General features: G+C 36.3%; 1 protein-coding gene and 1 long non-coding RNA gene across 2 annotated transcripts in view; both read left to right on the forward strand.

Annotated features, from left to right (window-relative positions):
* The window catches only part of LOC116128830 (protein PYRICULARIA ORYZAE RESISTANCE 21-like), a 57,293-nt gene extending 38,645 nt beyond the window's left edge, over positions 1-18,648 (forward strand). Inside the window, exon 3 of the mRNA XM_031414593.1 lies at positions 17,767-18,648. Coding sequence (XP_031270453.1) covers positions 17,767-18,452 — 686 coding nt within the window. The 3' untranslated portion in view covers positions 18,453-18,648. The remainder of the gene's footprint in view (positions 1-17,766) is intronic.
* LOC116128831 lies at positions 17,363-17,651 on the forward strand. The gene is made up of 2 exons (XR_004127820.1): positions 17,363-17,497; positions 17,592-17,651. It is a non-coding gene; the product is annotated as an uncharacterized LOC116128831 (long non-coding RNA).
* Positions 18,649-20,247: the final 1,599 nt, after the last annotated feature.

A 20,247-nucleotide genomic window follows, 5' to 3' on the forward strand; every position in this document is an offset into this window, starting at 1 on the left:
ATATAATGTCAAATGAAAAAATACCATAAAAGAAATGTTAAGAGTTGTGTATCAAATAATACGTTCAATCTATATATAAAGTTTGTATTATCTCTATTATATTTACTTTTCTTCTGTAAGAAATTTCAAATAAACATCTTAAGTTGTATTTGAAAATTTGGGATATGTTAATGAGTAGGGATGGTGGAGTAATCCCTAAATGGCTCGACCCATTGAAATTAACAACAACTATTGGGCTTCAGCAGAATCAGGTATTGGCAAGTCCGTATGGTATACAGTATAGGACCCCTGTTGGAAGCATTCTCACCAGCTGTCAGTCAAATTGATTCGTTTAGCCCAGCGAATACGCTACTTCAGCGATACATAATAACATCCACACCATAATACCACACTTCAGCTGCATTGGGGAATTTTTTTTTTTTTTTTTTTTTTTTTTTTTAATATGACCAGAGGTGTTAAACTTATTTACATACACTCAAACAATTTCTAAGATCTTAAAACTCTTGATCGAGTACGAGATGTGATGACCACTTTTATTGGAAGACCATGTGACTCGAACCGGAATACGTGAAAGATAACTTGGATTAATTTAACCTACCTTAATTCACTCACATAAAAACACATTATCATCTTAATTCCTACACCGGCACTTGTTGTCTTGTGATTGAGTTCTTGATCCATAGCACCAGGCCTCGGGACACGTGTATGGTTGGCAATCGTACGGAAATCAAACTCTTATGTCTTCTTTAGACTAAAGATGAGTTTATATAATATATGTCTCTCTCTCACTCTCCAACTGTCATTCTCTTCTTCCTCACTTCAGTTAATCAAACCCTACATTAATATATGCTGAGAACGAGGTTCAGACTCAGATCTGAGCAACCTCACCCGCCAGTCATGGGGGGGAAGGTTTGCAAATCTTATCTTCTACATTTAACCATGCCCATCATTTATTGTTGGTTATATATATACACTTGATTGTTTAATGTTGCAGAAAGTTGCGAGAATGAGGTTGAAGGTTGACCTTCAGTGTGAGAAGTGCTACAGGAAAGTGAAGAAGTGCTGTGTAAATTCCCCCGTGAGTGTCTCTAATTCTGTTCATCAATTATCTTTGTTAATGAATTTAAAGTGTGTGTTAATGTAGAAGGAATGTTTGATTTTTGTGAACAAGATCGAAATACAAGACCAGGTGTATGACGAGAAGAGAACACAGTGACGATCAAAGTGGTGTGCTGTAGTCCTGAGAAGATCAAGCAAAAGATTTGCTTCACAGGTGGCGATTTCATCAAGGTGTTGAAATTATACCTCACCCAAGCCTAAAGAACCTGAAAAGCCTAAAGGAAAACGGCAGCGCCAGCACCAGCCAGCGCCAGCGCCAGCACCTGCACCAGCGCCAGCGCCAGCACAGCGCCAGCGCCAGCGCAGCATGACCTGCACAGCGCCAGGCCAGCGCCAGCACCAGCACCGCACCAGCGCCAGCGCCAGCGCTAGCACCAGCACCAGCGCCACCAGAGCCGCCAAAACAGAAACCAATCGAACCAATACAGGCAACACCCATACCCACGACCACGACCGAGCCACGACCCGCACCAGCGACACCTGAGCGCCCCAAAACAAGACAAGCCGAAGGTTACTTTTGTGGACCCACCGCCAAACCGGCACCGTACTTCCCACACCGGCTTATCAGAACCCGGGTGCAACGTGTTGCAGGAATGCTACGAGGGGCGTGGAGGAGGGCCATGTTACCAACTAGATTACTATGGACCGCCAAGATGTTATTGCGGATAAACGGGAAGTCGGTGGATGATAGCTGGGGTGACGGTGGCGGGGCGATTGTTACAGAGTTAATAGATGTGATTACTTAAGCGAAGAGAAGCTATGCAGTTTTGCAGAATCATGTAAAAGTAATGGTGGTGCACTTCATGCATGAGAAGCCAGGTGGTTTCACTATAGTTACGTTGTTTGTTGACATTTGGGTAGTTTCTGTTTTGGTTTTTGTTAGAGAGAGTGTTGTCAGTTAGGTAGTAGTGTCGTATCCATACTCCTTTCAATAATACTATATTTACAAATAAATCTTACAAAGATTTCTATACAAAGTGAGGTGACAAAAAATGAATAAAAGAGTGAAACAAAAAGTCAAACTCATTAAATTCACTCTTCCATTCATTTTTTGTCACATCATTTTATATGAAGATCTTTATAAAATTTATTTGTAAGTGTAGTATTACTCCTTTATGTATATAATTAAGTAATTCTTGATGAATGGCTGCCTCCACTTTATGTATATAATTTTGTATTACTTTAGTGATGTGTAGTAGTTTAAAGAGACATATATATACTTTTTCTATATATGTATATGTAATAAAGGTTATATAGATTTATCTTTTCTAATTTAAATTTACGATAATCAATCATATTGTTAATTAAAGAAAATTATTTTTAAAAGTAAATATATGTATCGAAAAGAAAGCATGAAGAAGGAACAGGATTGAACCAGACACAACTCTCCTCTCACCATGTGGAAAGGAAGATAAGGATTTGATTATTTTGGTTTGGTTTGGTTGATTCATCAAATTACAGAAAGTGATGTGTTTTATTACTATCAGGATTGAATTGATTGGTAACGGCTCAATGCACTACAACCGGCAAATATTTATCCGAATTTAAAAGAAATAAATGTAACCCAATAATTTCCATACTAGCTATCAATGTTACAGTAATTGTGAGTATGGAGTTGGATGGATATCTCATTGTTGCTTTAAGGAACAAATTAAAAATTACAAATATTTTAATAAATAACGCTTTGTATTATTTTAGACAATTGGACGCTAGCGATATTATGTTGTTAGTAAGAGTTTCAAATCCCCTTTGCATGCTTAAGATAGATAAATAAGAGGAGATTAGGTTTTTAGTCTTTTATGATCGGTATTTTTGTGATCTATTTTTATATTCTTTATATTTTCTAATGATATTGAAACTCAATGTTACAGTTTTTTCTCACAATCCCTGATGTGAAATTCATCATTAGTTAGATTGTAAATAGATAGGCGAGAGAAAAGATTATAAACCTAACATTATTGGCTTCGTTTGTTTTATTATTTCAAACCCTATTCCCTATCTTATTTCTAAAATACATGTTTGTTTAATTATTTGGGAAATACTATTATATTTTTTAATTACTTTTAGACCCCTTAAGTTTATTAATTTAATAAACACCCCTAGAAAAAAAAGTTTAAAAATTAACAAAAACACCCCCACCCACCCATAGTTGCCAGATTCTGGCAACCACCATCGGTGGTTGTCGGAATCTGTCACAACGGCGTAGAAACGATCGAAACTGGCTGGTAATTCACTGATCTGGCATTTTCCGGTCAAATCCACAGTGGATCTTGCCAAAAAAAGCCAGATCTGACCGTCAGCGACGACCAAAGAAATGGCCGTTGTTGACGGTCAATGACAACCAAATCTTGGCCATCGTTGACTGACAACGATGGCCATATCTGGCCTTTTGCAGCTGTCGACGGCCAAATCTGGCCGTAAATCTGGTTGGAAAAGGTCATATCGACGCACAACTGACCAGTTCCTATCCGTCTGTATCGTAACTTCATTTTCTGGCTAGATTCTGACAGTGGTGGTCGGAATCTGGCACTGTGGTTGGGTGAGAGTGTTTTTGTTATTTTATAAAAATTTTATATATCGGGGAATTTAGTTAAATTAGCAAACTTAGGGAGTTATTTTTGTTAATATTTAAATTTTACCTTGTAATACTCACCTTATTCAATTATCTAATATTATTCTTAAAATTCTATCTAAAATAATAAATCGCAGCCATTAATATTGTATACATATTGATCATGTGCATAATTAAAAGTTCGATAATTTCGGGAGCCATTTGGAGGTCATTAAGCCTACGTAGGTAAGAGAAGTGAGAACATCACCTGACAGCTGGGCTTTAATTTTGGAATGCACTCGTCTTGTAAAGTTGACAAAGAATAGAAATAAGACAATATTTTATTGGATAATTTGGCAATGAAAGTCTTAATGAGACGGCATTGTAGTGTTGAAAAATCAGACTTACTTTTGACTCTTTGGAGCGTTTGCTTGGGGTTCCTGGAGAATATTGGGGTTATATCATATTATATTACTTAATTATAATATTTAGCTATCAAATAATATAAGATATCGGTAATCTTTAAATACTAATAGTGGTTACTGTTGGTAATATCAGAGGTAATATGATTATTTTTATTTTTTTAGGTATTCTAAGATTATCAGAATTATCTTTGTTTGTTACAATTTTATCTTTTATTAATAAAAGTTTTGGATAACAATACCCCTACTTTAAAACAAATTTACACTAATATTCTATTTCAATTTTATTTTTGTTTAATTAAAATTTTGGACAATAATATCCTTATATTTAAAATAATTTACAGACCACCACTATCACCCAACCACCACCACCACTGCCACCTAGCCACTACCACCACTGCCACCCAGCCACTACCGCCGATAGCGGGCCAACCACCATGGACCGCCACCAAAAAATCGCTAGAGTCCCTAAAAAAGAACGAAATTCGATGGGAGACTCCTGGAGGCTTCGATATGGCCATATCAGGCCAGATTGATGGAACTGGCCGCAGCCATATCGGAGCCTCTTGGTCACGGTGAAGTTCTCACTAGGACTTTCAGAGACATCCAGCGGTGGTTAGCGGTGGCGGCAGGAGGTGAGGGTGATTTCGCCATGAATTAAAGTTTTATATAAGCGGGGTGTTTTAACTAAATCTGAAATATTAGGGGTTAAAAAAAATGTTGAAAAATTAATAATAAAAATAATATTATATTAACATTTAAAAGAGGGACAATTTAGTAATTTAAATAACATACCCACCAATTTATTTCTCATAACCAAACATATTAATATAACATACCCATCAATTAACTAAACACATTTTCCTAAAGATTTTCAGTAATCTTCCAAGATAATATATCTTTCTAGTAATCTAATATTTCCAGTAATCTAATATTTTTGAACCAAACGCCCCATTAGCACTTTGCTTGGTAATAATTGAAGTCATTTGAATGTCTAATTATAAATATTATTAGATATTAACTGATAATTAGTTTAAAAAAAGGAAGCCCATTAAAAGGTTGCCAAGTGTTGGGCGTCTAGACTCTGGAAGACTATAAAATTAAAAATAGAAAAGAGAAGATAAGCCCTTCAGGACTCTTGTAATATCAAATATTTACAGGATTATTATCCCTGAGGTAGTGTCAAGTTTGTAATTTTTATTTTAAAGAGTATCTTTTACATAAATAAAATTTTTTTTTTATTAATTTTAAATATAAAAAATAAAATTTTTATTCAATTCATTAAGTTTAATGAAAATATTCTTTATTTAAAAAAAAGAGACTTAATAGGAGAAATAATTAATAAATAAAATATATAAAAATTTGTAGTTTATTAATTAAAATTAAGATAGAAAGTAAAATTTAACCCTCTAACTATGAAGAGCTAAAATTACTTTTTAATTTATATTTAAAAAATAAAAAATTTATTATTTTTATATTTAAAGAATAAAGAGTTTATTACTCCTAATTTTATGAATAAATTTTTTATAATTAAGAGTTTGTTGAATCGCCCCATTGCATTTACATCAGCCAAAAACAGTGTCCCTGTTTTCCTCAGTTTTGTAAGCAGAATGAATTATAGCGCCCCTGTTTCCATTGTTTTATGTCATGAGTTTTGCCTATTCCATTTTCTTTTTGTTGGCTTAAAGATATTTTCTTTCTAAATCGGATTGTACATTTTTAATATCAAGAAATTTCAACGAAATAGAAATTTAAATACTTAGTTTGGCAGCTGAGAAATTGTGGGACAAGTTAAAGAAAGTATATAACTGTTCTACTAGTTTTGGATTTTTTCTGCAAGTTTGTATTGTAAAATGACTTCGCCAAGAAAAAACAGAGTCCCCTGTTTTCCTCTGTTCCCTGTTAACAAAACCCTCACAAATTTCTCCCATCCAGAACATCTTCTGGTTTGAGATGGCTTGCCAGATGTGAGAGACGTGTACCTGGTGTTATTTTTCTCAAGCAGTAAATGCCAAGTTAAAAAAAATAAAAATAAAATAAAATAAAAATAAAAGCTCTGATGGTAATGTTATGAGACTTTGAACAACAAAATTAAATTTGTTAACAAAAGCACCTAAAACAATATATAGCTTCATCAGGTCCACAGATCATGGACCAAGCACTGGAAAAAGAAATGTCATTCCACGACTCTCGAGTGAATTGGAGAGCAGCAGATCTTTTCTCAAGGATGCAGACGGGAAAGCGATGAAGGAGTCTTGACATTGAAGATGTCATCGGTGACATGTTGAAGGATGCAAAACTTCCTCATGGAAGTGGTCTCATTCGTTTCCTTCACAAACTGCGCCATGGGGTTGCCACTGAGATTGAAGATATGAAATAATCACTTGATAAGATACACCAAAGTGGACAAATATATAGCTTCATCAGGTCCACATTTCATGGACCAAGCACTGGAACAAGAAATGTCATTCCACATGACTCTCGAGTTGATTCGTTTTTCATTGAAGACACTGAAGTTGTGGGTATTGAATCAACTAGAGACAAACTGGTTGATCGGTTAGGGAATGGAAGATCTGAACGCTCAGTGATTACAGTGGTGGGTCAAGGAGGACTAGGCAAGACCACTCTTGCCAGTAAAGTTTTCCAAAGCGAAGTTGTGAAAAGAACTTTGAATACAAGGTTTGGATCAATGTTGGAAAGTAATACACAAGAAAAGATACACTGAGATCTTCCTTATGCAATAATCAAATACATTTGGTTTGGCATTTTTTCTTCAACTTTAGTATAATTTACCAAGTTCTCACTTGTAAAATCTACTGAGATTATATGTTTGCTTATGTTATTGTAATAGTTGTTTTGTTTGGTAACTTATATCCATTATGTTGTTCAACAGATATTAATCTCTTTGTCTGTTTGAGTTTCCTGGAGATGCTGTAAAAGCTAGCCTTTGTCTGAGTGTTCATTGACCAACCTTTCAGACATTTAATGCTCAATGTTGGACTGGTTCAATGAAATAAGAAGAAAATTTTGGAATACTGTTTAATTGTGTAGCGATGGTGGAGTAATCCCTAAATGGATTCGACCCATTGAAATTAACAACTACCATTGGGCAAGTCCATATGGTATACAGAAGAGGGCCCGTATTGGAAGCATTCTACAACAGTCAAATTGATTCCAGTTTAGCTATGGGAATACGTTACTTTATTTAATAGTCCAAACTTTCCCAACATAATACCATATCCATTATTATAGATATATTTGTTTAAATATATATGTATTTTCAAAGTTTGCATATACGATAGGATGTTGGCGTGTCACTTTTGAAAATTGACCTCCACACATTTATTTTATTTCTATGGGCTGATCGAATAATTTCAAAAAAAAAGGTTCTTATAACGATTATTCTCTTTTTAACCTTTGAATTATGGTTTAAGAATTGATTGGTCGAAACCAATTAAGAGTTAAAAAAAAACGTAAATGATTGAATTATGGTTAAGAAAAGAACGTAAATAAACTCAACAATATTTATTATTAATATTTGATCTATATATAAAATAATATTAATAGCATCTTCTACATTTATAATAAGAAGGAAAGAGCAATAACTAAGTTAACAAACAATGAGTGTAAATATTAGACATATTTATTGTGTAGTATCATTCATTGTATTGTAGACTTAAAATTTAAATGTTATTTAAACTTTATGATTTCGATTCTTCTAAACAATCTTATCAATACTATCATGCTAATTGAATTTTGCTATGAAAAGCTCAATCATGTCATCAATGAAACGTGAAAAATTACCCGATCTTGATAATATTTATATTAACATGAAAAATAAAATGCAAGCATAATTCATATTTATTTCTACACCTAAATATTCATTTGAGATGTTGAAGGCAATTAAAATCAATAGTAAAAAATTTACGATCAACAGTCAATAATTTATGAGGTTGTATCTTCACTATAACATACAACATTATGCATTTTTAGCCATGACGTTTATTGTAGCTAAAAATATGAATTTACGTTGCTAAATGGTTTAGTTACAAATGCAATGTTTTGTAGCTTGTCGTAGCTACAAGCGGTGCAACTAAAAGTTAACCATGTAACTTTTTACTTGCGTAACTAACAATTTATATTTTTTTGCTATGGATGATATTAATATGTAACTAAAAACGTAAATGTTTTTGCCATAACAATAGTAAACTTGTATCAAAAGCTTTGCCTTTATAGCCATTAAAAATAGTCTGTATAGCTATATTTGCATTTTGGCTACACAAATATAAATTTGTATCTTCACTATACCATGACTAGCAATGACAATCTCCATGTGTTTGTGTTGAGTCTCTTGGCCAAAAGATCATTAACATACTAGGTTTTGTTGATGATACTCCTAATCAAGAACTACAACAAGTTCAGAGCGATTTAAAAGAGACTATGAAATTATGGGTTCTTGCAATGGGTTAATACGTTTTTATTATGATGTGGATTATTCTTTGTACTATTTTCTTGGTCTTTATATCAGTTTTTGTCTTTATATCAGGTTTTGTTGACTAGTTTTTCAATAATAAGGTCAAAAGATTGCTTTCTTGACCTATATATTTTGTTTTTGGCTTTTGTTTCTGAAGGTTGTAATTAGGGATGGCAACAGGGCGGGGCAAGGCTGGGGATCCCATTCCTCGTCCTTGCTCTGTCCTCGCTACGGGGATGATGAGGAACCCTGTCCCCACTCCGCGGGGAAAGGGTGATCCCCATCCTCGCCTTGCCTCGCCTTACGGGGAATTAAAATTCACACCAACCAGATTACAATTCATGTTTGAGTGGTAACCTGTTGGGAACTAAAGTAATGGTTTGCCACTTGAGATTAAATTTGTGAACAAACGTTAAAAATTTCCCTTTCAATGGGTCTAATTTTTGCAAGAATGAGTATTTTCTAAATGGTGCTTTTCACTGGTTGACGCCTAAACTGAATAAATCAACTGTAAAACCCTTACTTGTTAGGTTTAAACTAAGGGTGGAAATGTTTGATCAGCTGCAAGTTCCTAATGTTGATATTAGTGTTGAACTTCATTTGAGGGTTTTAGGAGGTTGCTTAAGTATGTGTGAATCAAATGAGGACTTTTCTACTGCTATCATATGGGTGGTAAAAGATAGGTTCCTCACTTTCTTAGTAACCAAACGACAATTTCTCATTTATTTTTGTTAAACTTCTAGTCCGACACTTTCAATCTAACCACACATATTTTTTCCTATAAAATCAAGATATGTTCATAATAATACATCTTCAAGTAATTAATTAGCTGTGAATTATGAAAGAAATTTAACTAAGATATTATTCATTGTTCATCACGATTATTTGAATGGAATTTTAATAAAGATAGTTGCTATCTTTTACATTATAATGTGCATGTTACGTGTTAATATTGTGCTAATTTTGTGTTACTACAAAAATGTATATTAATTATCATGTTAATCAATTCAACCCATTTAACATAGTTGGTATAAAATCCTTTATCAATAGTAGTTTTTCACTATTATTCGAATATGCTAAAAGCGTGGCATTGCAATAAGTATATGTGAATTGAATAAGGATTTTCTACTACTATCATATGGGTGGTGAAAAACAGAGAACTCTAGGCCTGGATTAAACAACATTTAGTTATGATATAAGACTCTGATGAAGCCTTGTACTGCAGTATTATGACTTTGGCATGTATGAATAAGGGTAAAAAATTTCTCCGGTCTATTACTTTCAAGACTTTTGTCTAGTATGATTTGAAGGATAATGCAAACAACTTATTTTCGAGTTTTGTATGGTATGATTTGAAGGACAATGCAAACAACTTATTTCCATTATCTCGTTACACTATTGGTTCCAATGCTATTATGTGCATTGAAAGTTTGGTTTCAATTGGATCAACAGCAGAGTTGATGTGTGAAAGGTAGAGATATAAAATCATGCTTGGAAGTAATACATTTTCAGTTCTGTGCTTCTCTAGAAGTTGGGTTTTTTGCATTCTTAGTTTTAATCTACGATATGCAAGGATAAGACATGAATGAACTTGTGTGTTGACATAAGCCGACCACACAGCTTTGTCCATGTCACATCCACATCAAATTCCTTAATTGACCAAATGTTTGTGCTTAATTTCATATTTTGTGCATATGAAAACTTGGAAAACAACCTTTTAGGATAGTCACTTGAATATAACATATGATTGACATGGATTATCCTTAAATATTTAGCTAACATTATAAAAATTAATTTAATAATTACTCTGTTGTTTGCAATATTGGTTTGCTATTTGTATTTGTTAGCTAAGTGGAGTAAAATTTCTAGTTTTGTATGGCATGTTTGTTTCTATATGCATGAAATGGAGGTAGGGTTGAGGAATTCCATTTTTGTTTAGAGTAATGCTACAGTTACCGAAATGAGTGCACCGAATTTATGCACCAAATGACGAGGTGCAATCCTGTCCGTTGATTAATATCAATTTATAATTAGTCGACGGTTAGGATTGCGCCATGTCATTCAGTGTATGAATTCGGTGCGCTCCTTTTGGTAACTGTATTATTTTCCTTTTGTTTATTAGAAAACTATTGTTATCAAGCTATAAGTTTGTGTTAGGATTTAATGAGAGACATAAAAAGAATGAGAACTAATAATGTTCTGTTCAGTTTTATGGTTCTAATATTGTTGAGGTGTTGATGATCGAACAATACGAAGAGAGGGAGTCCTTGTCTAACTTGCATTTGCTTGAACTTATCCTAGAAATATAGCTCATGGTATGACCTGAAGAAGAAGCCGCACATATATTCTAAATCTGCTATTCTTTTTTCCATTTTCACCTCCCTATTAATCATTAATGCAAAGTTTCTTAATAAACTTGAAATCCTTACAATTTATTTTGTAAGCGTGGATAATACAGTGAAAATCCAATCAAACCCTATAATATCTAAGAAGTAAGATACCAAGAGGGAACTCAAACCCCAAACCCTAATATCGTATAGGCGCTAATCAAATGTCTAACTGTTGACATGTGAATGACTGAACAGTCCATATTTAGAAGATTTGTAGTAATCTCCAAATATGTAGTTTAGGTAATTACCTTGTATGTATTGATCTACATTTATTTCCTTTATTTGGTTACCTTACATGTTACATTTACAAGTGTATAAATTGTAACTTCTGTACATGAAAAGTAATATACAGAAAACTATTCTCCTTCTCTTCTTTCTTGGTTGCTGGTACTTTCTAGGCATACTCAGCAACTTGGGTAGCTTCTTTTGCCTCTCTCGCACTCTTTGGTAACTTAGTTACCTCCTCGTGCTCACTGCCACACCAGCTTCTTACATGGTATCAGAGCAGGTTGTCCTGCTAGAAACTCTACCTGTTACGCACCAATAGTTCACTCTTTCCTGCAAAACAAATTCAAAAGTTAGTCTTCCAAACCAAATGGCTACAAACCATTCTAATCCAGTTGGGCCCGATCCAGCAAACAACCAAGCCAACCCACACACACAAATGGACCCAAATAAAGAGCCCAACCCCAACCCCAACCCAAACCCAAACCCCGACCCGAACACTTTTTCCTTCAGATTTTCGAGTCAAACTAGCCCGAACCCGTTTCCCTACCAATTCCAGCTTTTACAGCCTTAATCTCGCTGACTGGAGCCCGACGACCCTCTGTATTCCTCCCCATCCGATGGCCCCGAATTAGTACTGGTTAAACACGTTCTTACCGGCATCAAAAATTACGCGACCTGGGCTCGTGATTTCCGACGAGCGTTAATCGCAAAAGATAAAGATGGGTTTATTGATGGCACCGCCACACCACCGGAAGATCCACATCTACACAAATTTTGGACCCGATGCAACATGTTAGTCCGCTCGTGGATCAGCAACTCCCTGACCGAGGGGATTGCCGCCGGTTTACCTCCAATTGAAATCGTCGAGGAACTCTAGTGATTCATTAAAGAAATGTACGGCCAGTTGGATCTGGCCAAACTCTTCACCTTATGGAAAAATCTTGCCGATGTTAAGCAACAAAACCAGACCGTTATAGCCTATTACAATCGCCTTTCAGCCCTGTGGAACGAACTCGATGCTATCACCGATCCTCTCCGTGGCCCACTGGAAACCCTGCAACAATACCAACAAATCAAAGAACAAGATCGTTTAATCCATTTTCTCCTTGGATTAAACGAAAAAATTTTAGCCTTTAGAACCCAGATGTTGGCCACCACCTCACCACCGTCCCTCCGCCGGGCTTACCAACTTGCTGTCCAAGACGAGAGCCAACGCCTCGCCTCCACGGAATCACCACAGTTGGGTGATTCCATGGCCTTCGCTGCAGATCGAGAGAAGCAAGGTGAAGGCATGCTGTGGCTAGGGTTTGCGAATGAGAAACAGCTTGTTTTATATAAAGCCGTGAACGGCCAAGATTCAATCCAGCCATCTAACGGCTCACACGCGGTCAACCAGGTCAACGGTCAACCTGATCAAAATTTTGGCAATTCATCTAATGGCCAAAATTTTTTCACCCCTCAATATGGTTCAAATGGTTCTAGATCATCCCGATCGAGTAAAAAAATGTATTGTGACTATTGCAAAAGGCGAAATCACAATCGGGACAGATGTTGGAAATTAAATGGTTACCCTAAGAATAGAATGGGCCATCCGACTGCAAACAATGTGACTGTCACTACCACTTCTGGCTCTGAGACACCATCCTCCTTGATCAAACCAGAACAAATCACTCAACTCATCCAGATGTTGAATCAACTCCCAACAAACAACGCTTCCGCAAGTTATGCAGGTACATCTTTTTGTTTTAGTAATTCAATTTCCCGTGATTTATGGATTATTGATTCAGGTGCTAGTGATCACATAATTTGTGACCCTAAATATTTCCACTCACACACAAACATTGTTACACAATTATCTGTTCGTATGCCAAATGGCAATATTGCCAATGCAACCCACACAGGTATAGTCAACCTCACTAACAGCATTACTGTCCGAAATGTCCTTTTGGTTCCTGCTTTTAATTTTAATCTCATATCTGTATCCAAATTTTGCACTGACAATAAATGCACACTGCAATTCTTTTCGGATATGTGTACCTTTCAGGACCCTTTGACTGACAAACAATAGGCTTGGGTAAAACCCACCAGGGACTCTACTACTGGGAGCCATTTTCTTTTCTTAGTAATAAAAATTATTGTAATGTCAATTTCAATAATAAATCTCTTATTTTTCACCAAAGAATGGGTCACAGTGCATCTATCCCTCACTCTCATTGTCCAATTTGTCCCATTGCCAAACAACCACGGACGAGTTTTCCCATTAGCACATCATCCACTGACCACCCTTTTGCCCTTATCCATCTTGATATCTGGGGCCCATACTCTGTCTCTAATTATGATGGATCCAGGCATTTTCTTACCGTCATAGATGATTTTTCTCACGAAACCTGGATATTCTTAATGCAATCCAAAGCTCAGGTTTTTTCCCATATTCTCAACTTTCTATCCATGGTCCAAACACAATTCCAAACACGAGTTCAAAGGGTTAGGACTGACAATGCTTTAGAATTTTTTAACCAGCAATGCTCTTCCTTGTTCCTCTCCCACAGGATTCTCCACGAGAGTTCCTGCACTTATACTCCTCAGCAAAATGGGATTGTTGAACGAAAACACTGTCACCTCTTAGAAGTAGCACGAGCCCTCAAACACCAAACCAATATCCCCGCCAAATTTTGGGGCGAATGTGTACTCACTGCTACCTATCTCATTAATCGCATGCCTTCACGGGTTATTGGAGGTAAAACTCCTTTTGAATTACTATTTGGAAAGATACCTGATAACTCTCACTTACGTGTTTTTGGTTGTTTATGTTATTCCACAATAGTGGGTTCCCGTGACAAGTTTGCTCCTCGTGCCAGGAAATGTGTTTTCATGGGCTATCCTATGCTCCAAAAAGGATATCGCCTTTATGATCCTCAACTTAATAAATTCTTTGTTAGCAGAGATGTTGTCTTTCATGAGAGTGTTTTTCCCTTCTCAGCAACTGACACAGAATCAGCTCCACCTGCTCCTACCTCACTGGATTATCAACCAGAATCTCCTATCACTATGATTCCCATTCCATTTACTCAGTTACAATCTAATCATCCCACTGCTTTGGATCCTGACTCCACAGTTTCTGATCCAGCTCCAGACTCTCCCCACACCACGGATCCTTTCCAGGATACTCCCTCACGTACAGATATGGGCCTTACTACTCCTTCACCAGCTACTATTCCTTTACGCCAGTCTTCCAGAATTACCCAACCACCTGTCTGGACAGTTGACTACATTTGCTCCACGTACCACTTATCCTATATCCAATTATGTCAGTTTTGATCGATTATCTCCTGAACACAGATTTTGTGTGAACAATATTTCTGCTGCTCGAGAACCAGCCACATTTTCTAATGCCGTCCAGCATACTTGTTGGCGTCAGGCCATGGAGACAGAATTGACTGCTCTAGTTAGCAACCATACATGGGACCTTGTTCCTCGACCCTCACATAGGAAACCCATTGGTTGTAAGTGGGTCTACAAAATAAAGTATCGTGCTGATGGTTCCATCGAAAGGTATAAAGCTCGTCTGGTTGCCAAAGGCTTCACTCAACGGGAAGGATTTGACTATCAGGAAACATTCTCTGCAGTAGCCAAACATGTCACTGTCCGTACATTCCTTTCTGTCGCTTCTCACCATGATTGGCCACTTCATCAGATGGACGTCCATAATGCCTTCCTGCATGGGGATCTTGATGAGGAGATTTATATGGATATTCCTCCCGATCTTCGCAATTAGGGGGAGAATCTTGTATGTCGATTACGGAAGTCTTTATATTGGCTAAAACAAGCATCACGGCAGTGGAATGCAAAATTTACAGAAGCTCTCACAGCCATTGGATTCAACCAATCCAAACATGATTATGCCTTATTTTCCAGACAACAGGGTGAGTCTTTCATCAGTCTCGTAGTTTATGTGGATGACATTCTCATTACAGGAAATGACGAGAAAGCAATCATAGAATTTAAAGAGTATCTTCATAGTACATTCCACATTAAAGATTTAGGGACACCAAAATATTTTCTGGGTATTGAGATTGCTCGTTCCTCAGAAGGAATATCCCTCAGCCAACGGAAATATGTACTTGAACTCATTGCTGACTCAGGACTAGTTGCATGCAAACCAAGCGTCATTCCCGTAGAACAAAATGTAAAGCTCACCACACAAGAATATGATGAGAAAAGCCAAAACCCTAAGATTGATCCATTATTAGAAGATAGTTCCAACTATCAACGGCTTGTTGGAAGGCTCATCTATCTTACCATGACTCGACCAGATATCAACTATGCAGTACAAATCCTCAGCCAATTCATGCATGCCCCTAAGCAATCCCACATGGATGCAGCAGTGAAGGTACTAAAATATTTGAAGGGATGTCCAGGGCTAGGACTTCTTTTGCCAAGGAAAGGAGACCTCAACATCACTGCGTATTGCGACTCAGATTGGGGTTCATGTCCAATGACAAGAAGATCCCTCACTGGTTTCTGTGTTAAACTTGGGAAATCCCTCATTTCATGGAAAACAAAGAAGCAATCCACTGTATCACTTTCATCAGCAGAAGCAGAATACAGAGCTATGGCCAAAACTACATGTGAAGTGACATGGATTCTTGGATTATTACGAGACTTGAATCTTCAAGTGGAAACACCAATTAAGCTTTATTGTGACAACAAAGCGGCCAATGATATTGCTGCCAATCTAGTCTTCCATGAGAGAATGAAGCACATAGAAATTGATTGCCACTTTATCAGAGATAAGATACAGAAAGGTATGATTAAAACAGAGCACATCCGAACCTTAGATCAGCCAGCTGACATATTCACAAAACCATTGTGTCAGAGACAACATTCACATTTATTGAGCAAGCTCAAAGTTTATGACATTTATAAACCATGAGCTTGAGGGGGAGTGTTGACATGTGAATGACTGAACATTCCATATTTAGAAGATTTGTAGTAATCTCCAAATATGTAGTTTAGGTAATTACCTTGTATGTATTGATCTACATTTATTTCCTTTATTTGGTTACCTTACATGTTACATTTACAAGTGTATAAATTGTAACTTCTGTACATGAAAAGTAATATACAAAAAACTATTCTCATTCTCTTCTTTCTTAGTTACTGGTACTTTCTAGGCATACTCAGCAACTTGGATAGCTTCTTTTGCCTCTCTTGCACTCTTTGGTAACTTAGTTACCTCCTCGTGCTCACTGCCACACCGGCCTCTTACACTAACCATTTGCAAATAGATAATATAATGTCAAATGAAAAAAATACTATAAAAAGAAATGTTAAGAGTTGTGTATCAAATAATACGTTTAATCTATATATAAAGTTTGTATTCATCTCTCTATTTATATTTACTTTTCTTCTGTAAGAAATTTCAAATACACATCTTAAGTTGTATTTGAAACTTTTTATTCTAAATGATATGTCATCACATTATGAGTAATTTGTCTGTGACCCATTTTTTTAAGATGAAAATTTTGGGTTATGTTTAATTGAGTGGGGATGGTGGAGTAATCCCTAAATGGGCTCGACCCATTGAAATTAACAACAACTATTGGGCTTCAGCAGAATCAGGCTATTGGCAAGTCCGTATGGTATACAGTATAGGACCCCTGTTGGAAGCATTCTCACCCAGCTGCATCAGTCAAATTGATTCCAGTTTAGCCCAGCGAATACGTTACTTCAGCTTTATTTAATAGTTCAAACTTTCCAAACATAATACCATACCATAATACCATATCATACCATACCATAATACAACACTTCAGCTGCATCGGGGATTTTTTTTTTTTTTTTTAATATGATAAGAGGTGTTTAAACTTATTTACGCACGTCTTAACTTAATTCTTTTATATCTTAAAACTATTGATTTAGTACGAATTCTGATAACCATTTTTATTGGAAGACCAACCGAAATATCTGAAGATAACTTAGGATTTAATTTAACCTACCTTAATTCACTCACATAAAAACACATTATCCATCTTAATTCCTACACCGACACTATGTTGTCTTGTGATTGAGTTCTTGATCCATAGCACCAGGCCTCGGGACACGTGTATGGTTGGCAATCGTACGGAAATCAAACTCTTATGTCTTCTTTAGACTAAAGATGAGTTTATATAATTTATATGTCTCTCTCTCACTCTCAACTGTCATTCTCTTCTTCATCACTTCAGTTAATCAAACCCTACTTAATAATATTCTGAGAACGAGGTTCAGACTCAGATCTGAGCAACCTCACCAGCCAGTCATGGGGGAGAAGGTTTGCAAAATCTTATCTTTCTTATCATTTAACCATGCCCATCTCATTTATTTGTTGGTTAATATATATACATCTTGATTGTTTAATGTTGCAGAAAGTTGCGAGAATGAGGTTGAAGGTTGACCTTCAGTGTGAGAAGTGCTACAGGAAAGTGCTGTGTAAATTCCCCCGTGAGTGTCTTTAATTCTGTTCATCTATTCTCTTTGTTAATGAATTTAAAGTATGTGTTTAATGTAGAAGGAATGTTTGATTTTTGTGAACAAGATCAGAAATACAAGACCAGGTGTATGACGAGAAGCAGAACACAGTGACGATCAAAGTGGTGTGCTGTAGTCCTGAGAAGATCAAGCAAAAGATTTGCTTCAAAGGTGGCGATTCCATCAAGAGTGTTGAAATTATACCTCCACCCAAGCCTAAAGAACCTGAAAAGCCTAAAGAGAAACCGGCAGCGCCAGCACCAGCGCCAGCGCCAGCGCCAGCACCTGCACCAGCGCCAGCGCCAGCACCAGCAGCAGCGCCAGCATCAGCGCCAGCGCCAGCGCCAGCACCAGCGCCACCAGAGCCGCCAAAACAGAAACCAATCGAACCAATACAGGCAACACCCATACCCACGACCACGACCGAGCCACGACCAGCACCAGCGACACCTGAGCCGCCAAAACAAGACAAGCCGAAGGTTACTTTTGTGGACCCACCGCCAAACCCGGCACCGTACTTCCCACCACCGGCTTATCAGAACCCGGGTGCAACGTGTTGCAGGGAATGCTACGAGGGGCATGGAGGAGGGCCATGTTACCAACTAGATTACTATGGACCGCCAAGATGTTATTGCGGATATAACGGGAAGTCGGTGGATGATAGCTGGGGTGACGGTGGCAGTGGCGATTGTTACAGAGTTAATAGATGTGATTACTTAAGCGAAGAGAATTCTAATGCAGTTTGCAGAATCATGTAAAAGTAATGGTGGTGCACTTCATGCATGAGAAGCCAGGTGGTTTCACTATAGTTACGTTGTTTGTTGACATTTGGGTAGTTTCTGTTTTGGTTTTTGTTAGAGAGAGTGTTGTCAGTTAGGTAGTAGTGTCGTATCCATACTCCTTTATGTATATAATTAAGTAATTCTTGATGAATGGCTGCCTCCACTTTATGTATATAATTTTGTATTACTTTAGTGATGTGTAGTAGGTTAAAGAGACATCTATATACTTTTTCTATATATGTATAGGTAATAAAGGTTATATAGATTTATCTTTTCTAATTTAAATTTACGATAATCAATCATATTGTTAATTAAAGAAAATTATTTTTTAAAGTAAATATATGTATCGAAAAGAAAGCATGAAGAAGGAACAGGATTGAACCAGGCACAAACTCTCCTCTCACCATGTGGAAAGGAAGATAAGGATTTGATTATTTTGGTTTGGTTGATTCATCAAATTACAGAAAGTGATGTGTTTTATTACTATCAGGATTGAATTGATTGGTAACGGCTAAATGCACTACAACCGGCAAATATTTATCCGAATTTAAAAGAAATAAATGTAACCCAATAATTTCCATACTAGCTATCAATGTTACAGTAATTGTGAGTATGGAGTTGGATGGATATCTCATTGTTGCTTTAAGGAACAAATTAAAAATTACAAATATTTTAATAAATAACGCTTTGTATTATTTTAGGCAATTGGACGCTAGCGATATTATGTTGTTAGTAAGAGTTTCAAATCCCCTTTGCATGCTTAAGATAGATAAATAAGAGGAGATTAGGTTTTTAGTCTTTTATGATTGGTATTTTTGTGATCTATTTTTATATTCTTTATATTTTCTAATGATATTGAAACTCAATGTTACAGTTTTTTCTCACAATCCCTGATGTGAAATTCATCATTAGTTAGATTGTAAATAGATAGGCGAGAGAAAAGATTATAAACCTAACATTATTGGCTTCGTTTGTTTTATTATTTCAAACCCTATTCCCTATCCTATTCCTAAAATACATGTTTGTTTAATTATTTGGGAAATACTATTATATTTTTTAATTACTATTAGACCCCTTAAGTTTATTAATTTAATAAACACCCCTAGAAAAAAAAGTTTAAAAATTAACAAAAACACCCCCACCCACCCATAGTTGCCAGATTCCGACAACCACCATCGGTGATTGTCGGAATCTGTCACAACGATGTAGAAACGATCGGAACTGGCTGGTAATTCACCGATCTGGCATTTTCTGATCAAATCCACAGTGGATCTTGTAAAAAAAAGCCAGATCTGACCGTCAGCGACGACCAAAGAAATGGTAGTTGTTGACGGTCAACGACGACCAAATCTTGACCATCGTTGACTGACAACGATGGCCATATCTGGTCTTTTGCAGCTGTCGACGGTCAAATCTGACCGTAAATCTGGTTGGAAAAGGTCATATCGACGCACAACTGACCAGTTCCTATCGGTTTGTATCGTAACTTCATTTTCTGGCTAGATTCTGACAGTGGTGGCTGGAATCTGGCACTGTGAGTGGGTGAGGGTGTTTTTGTTATTTTATAAAAATTTTATATATTGGGGTATTTAGTTTAATTAGTAAACTTAAGGAGTTATTTTTGTTAATATTTAAATTTTACCTTGTAATACTCACCTTATTCAATTATCTAATATTATTTTTAAAATTCTATCCAAAATAACAAATCGCAGCCATTAATATTGTATACATATTGATCATGTGCATAATTAAAAGTTCGATAATTTCGGGA

Source organism: Pistacia vera, unplaced genomic scaffold (assembly GCF_008641045.1).
Source record: "Pistacia vera cultivar Batoury unplaced genomic scaffold, PisVer_v2 Contig204, whole genome shotgun sequence".
In the NCBI taxonomy this organism is placed as follows: domain Eukaryota; kingdom Viridiplantae; phylum Streptophyta; class Magnoliopsida; order Sapindales; family Anacardiaceae; genus Pistacia; species Pistacia vera.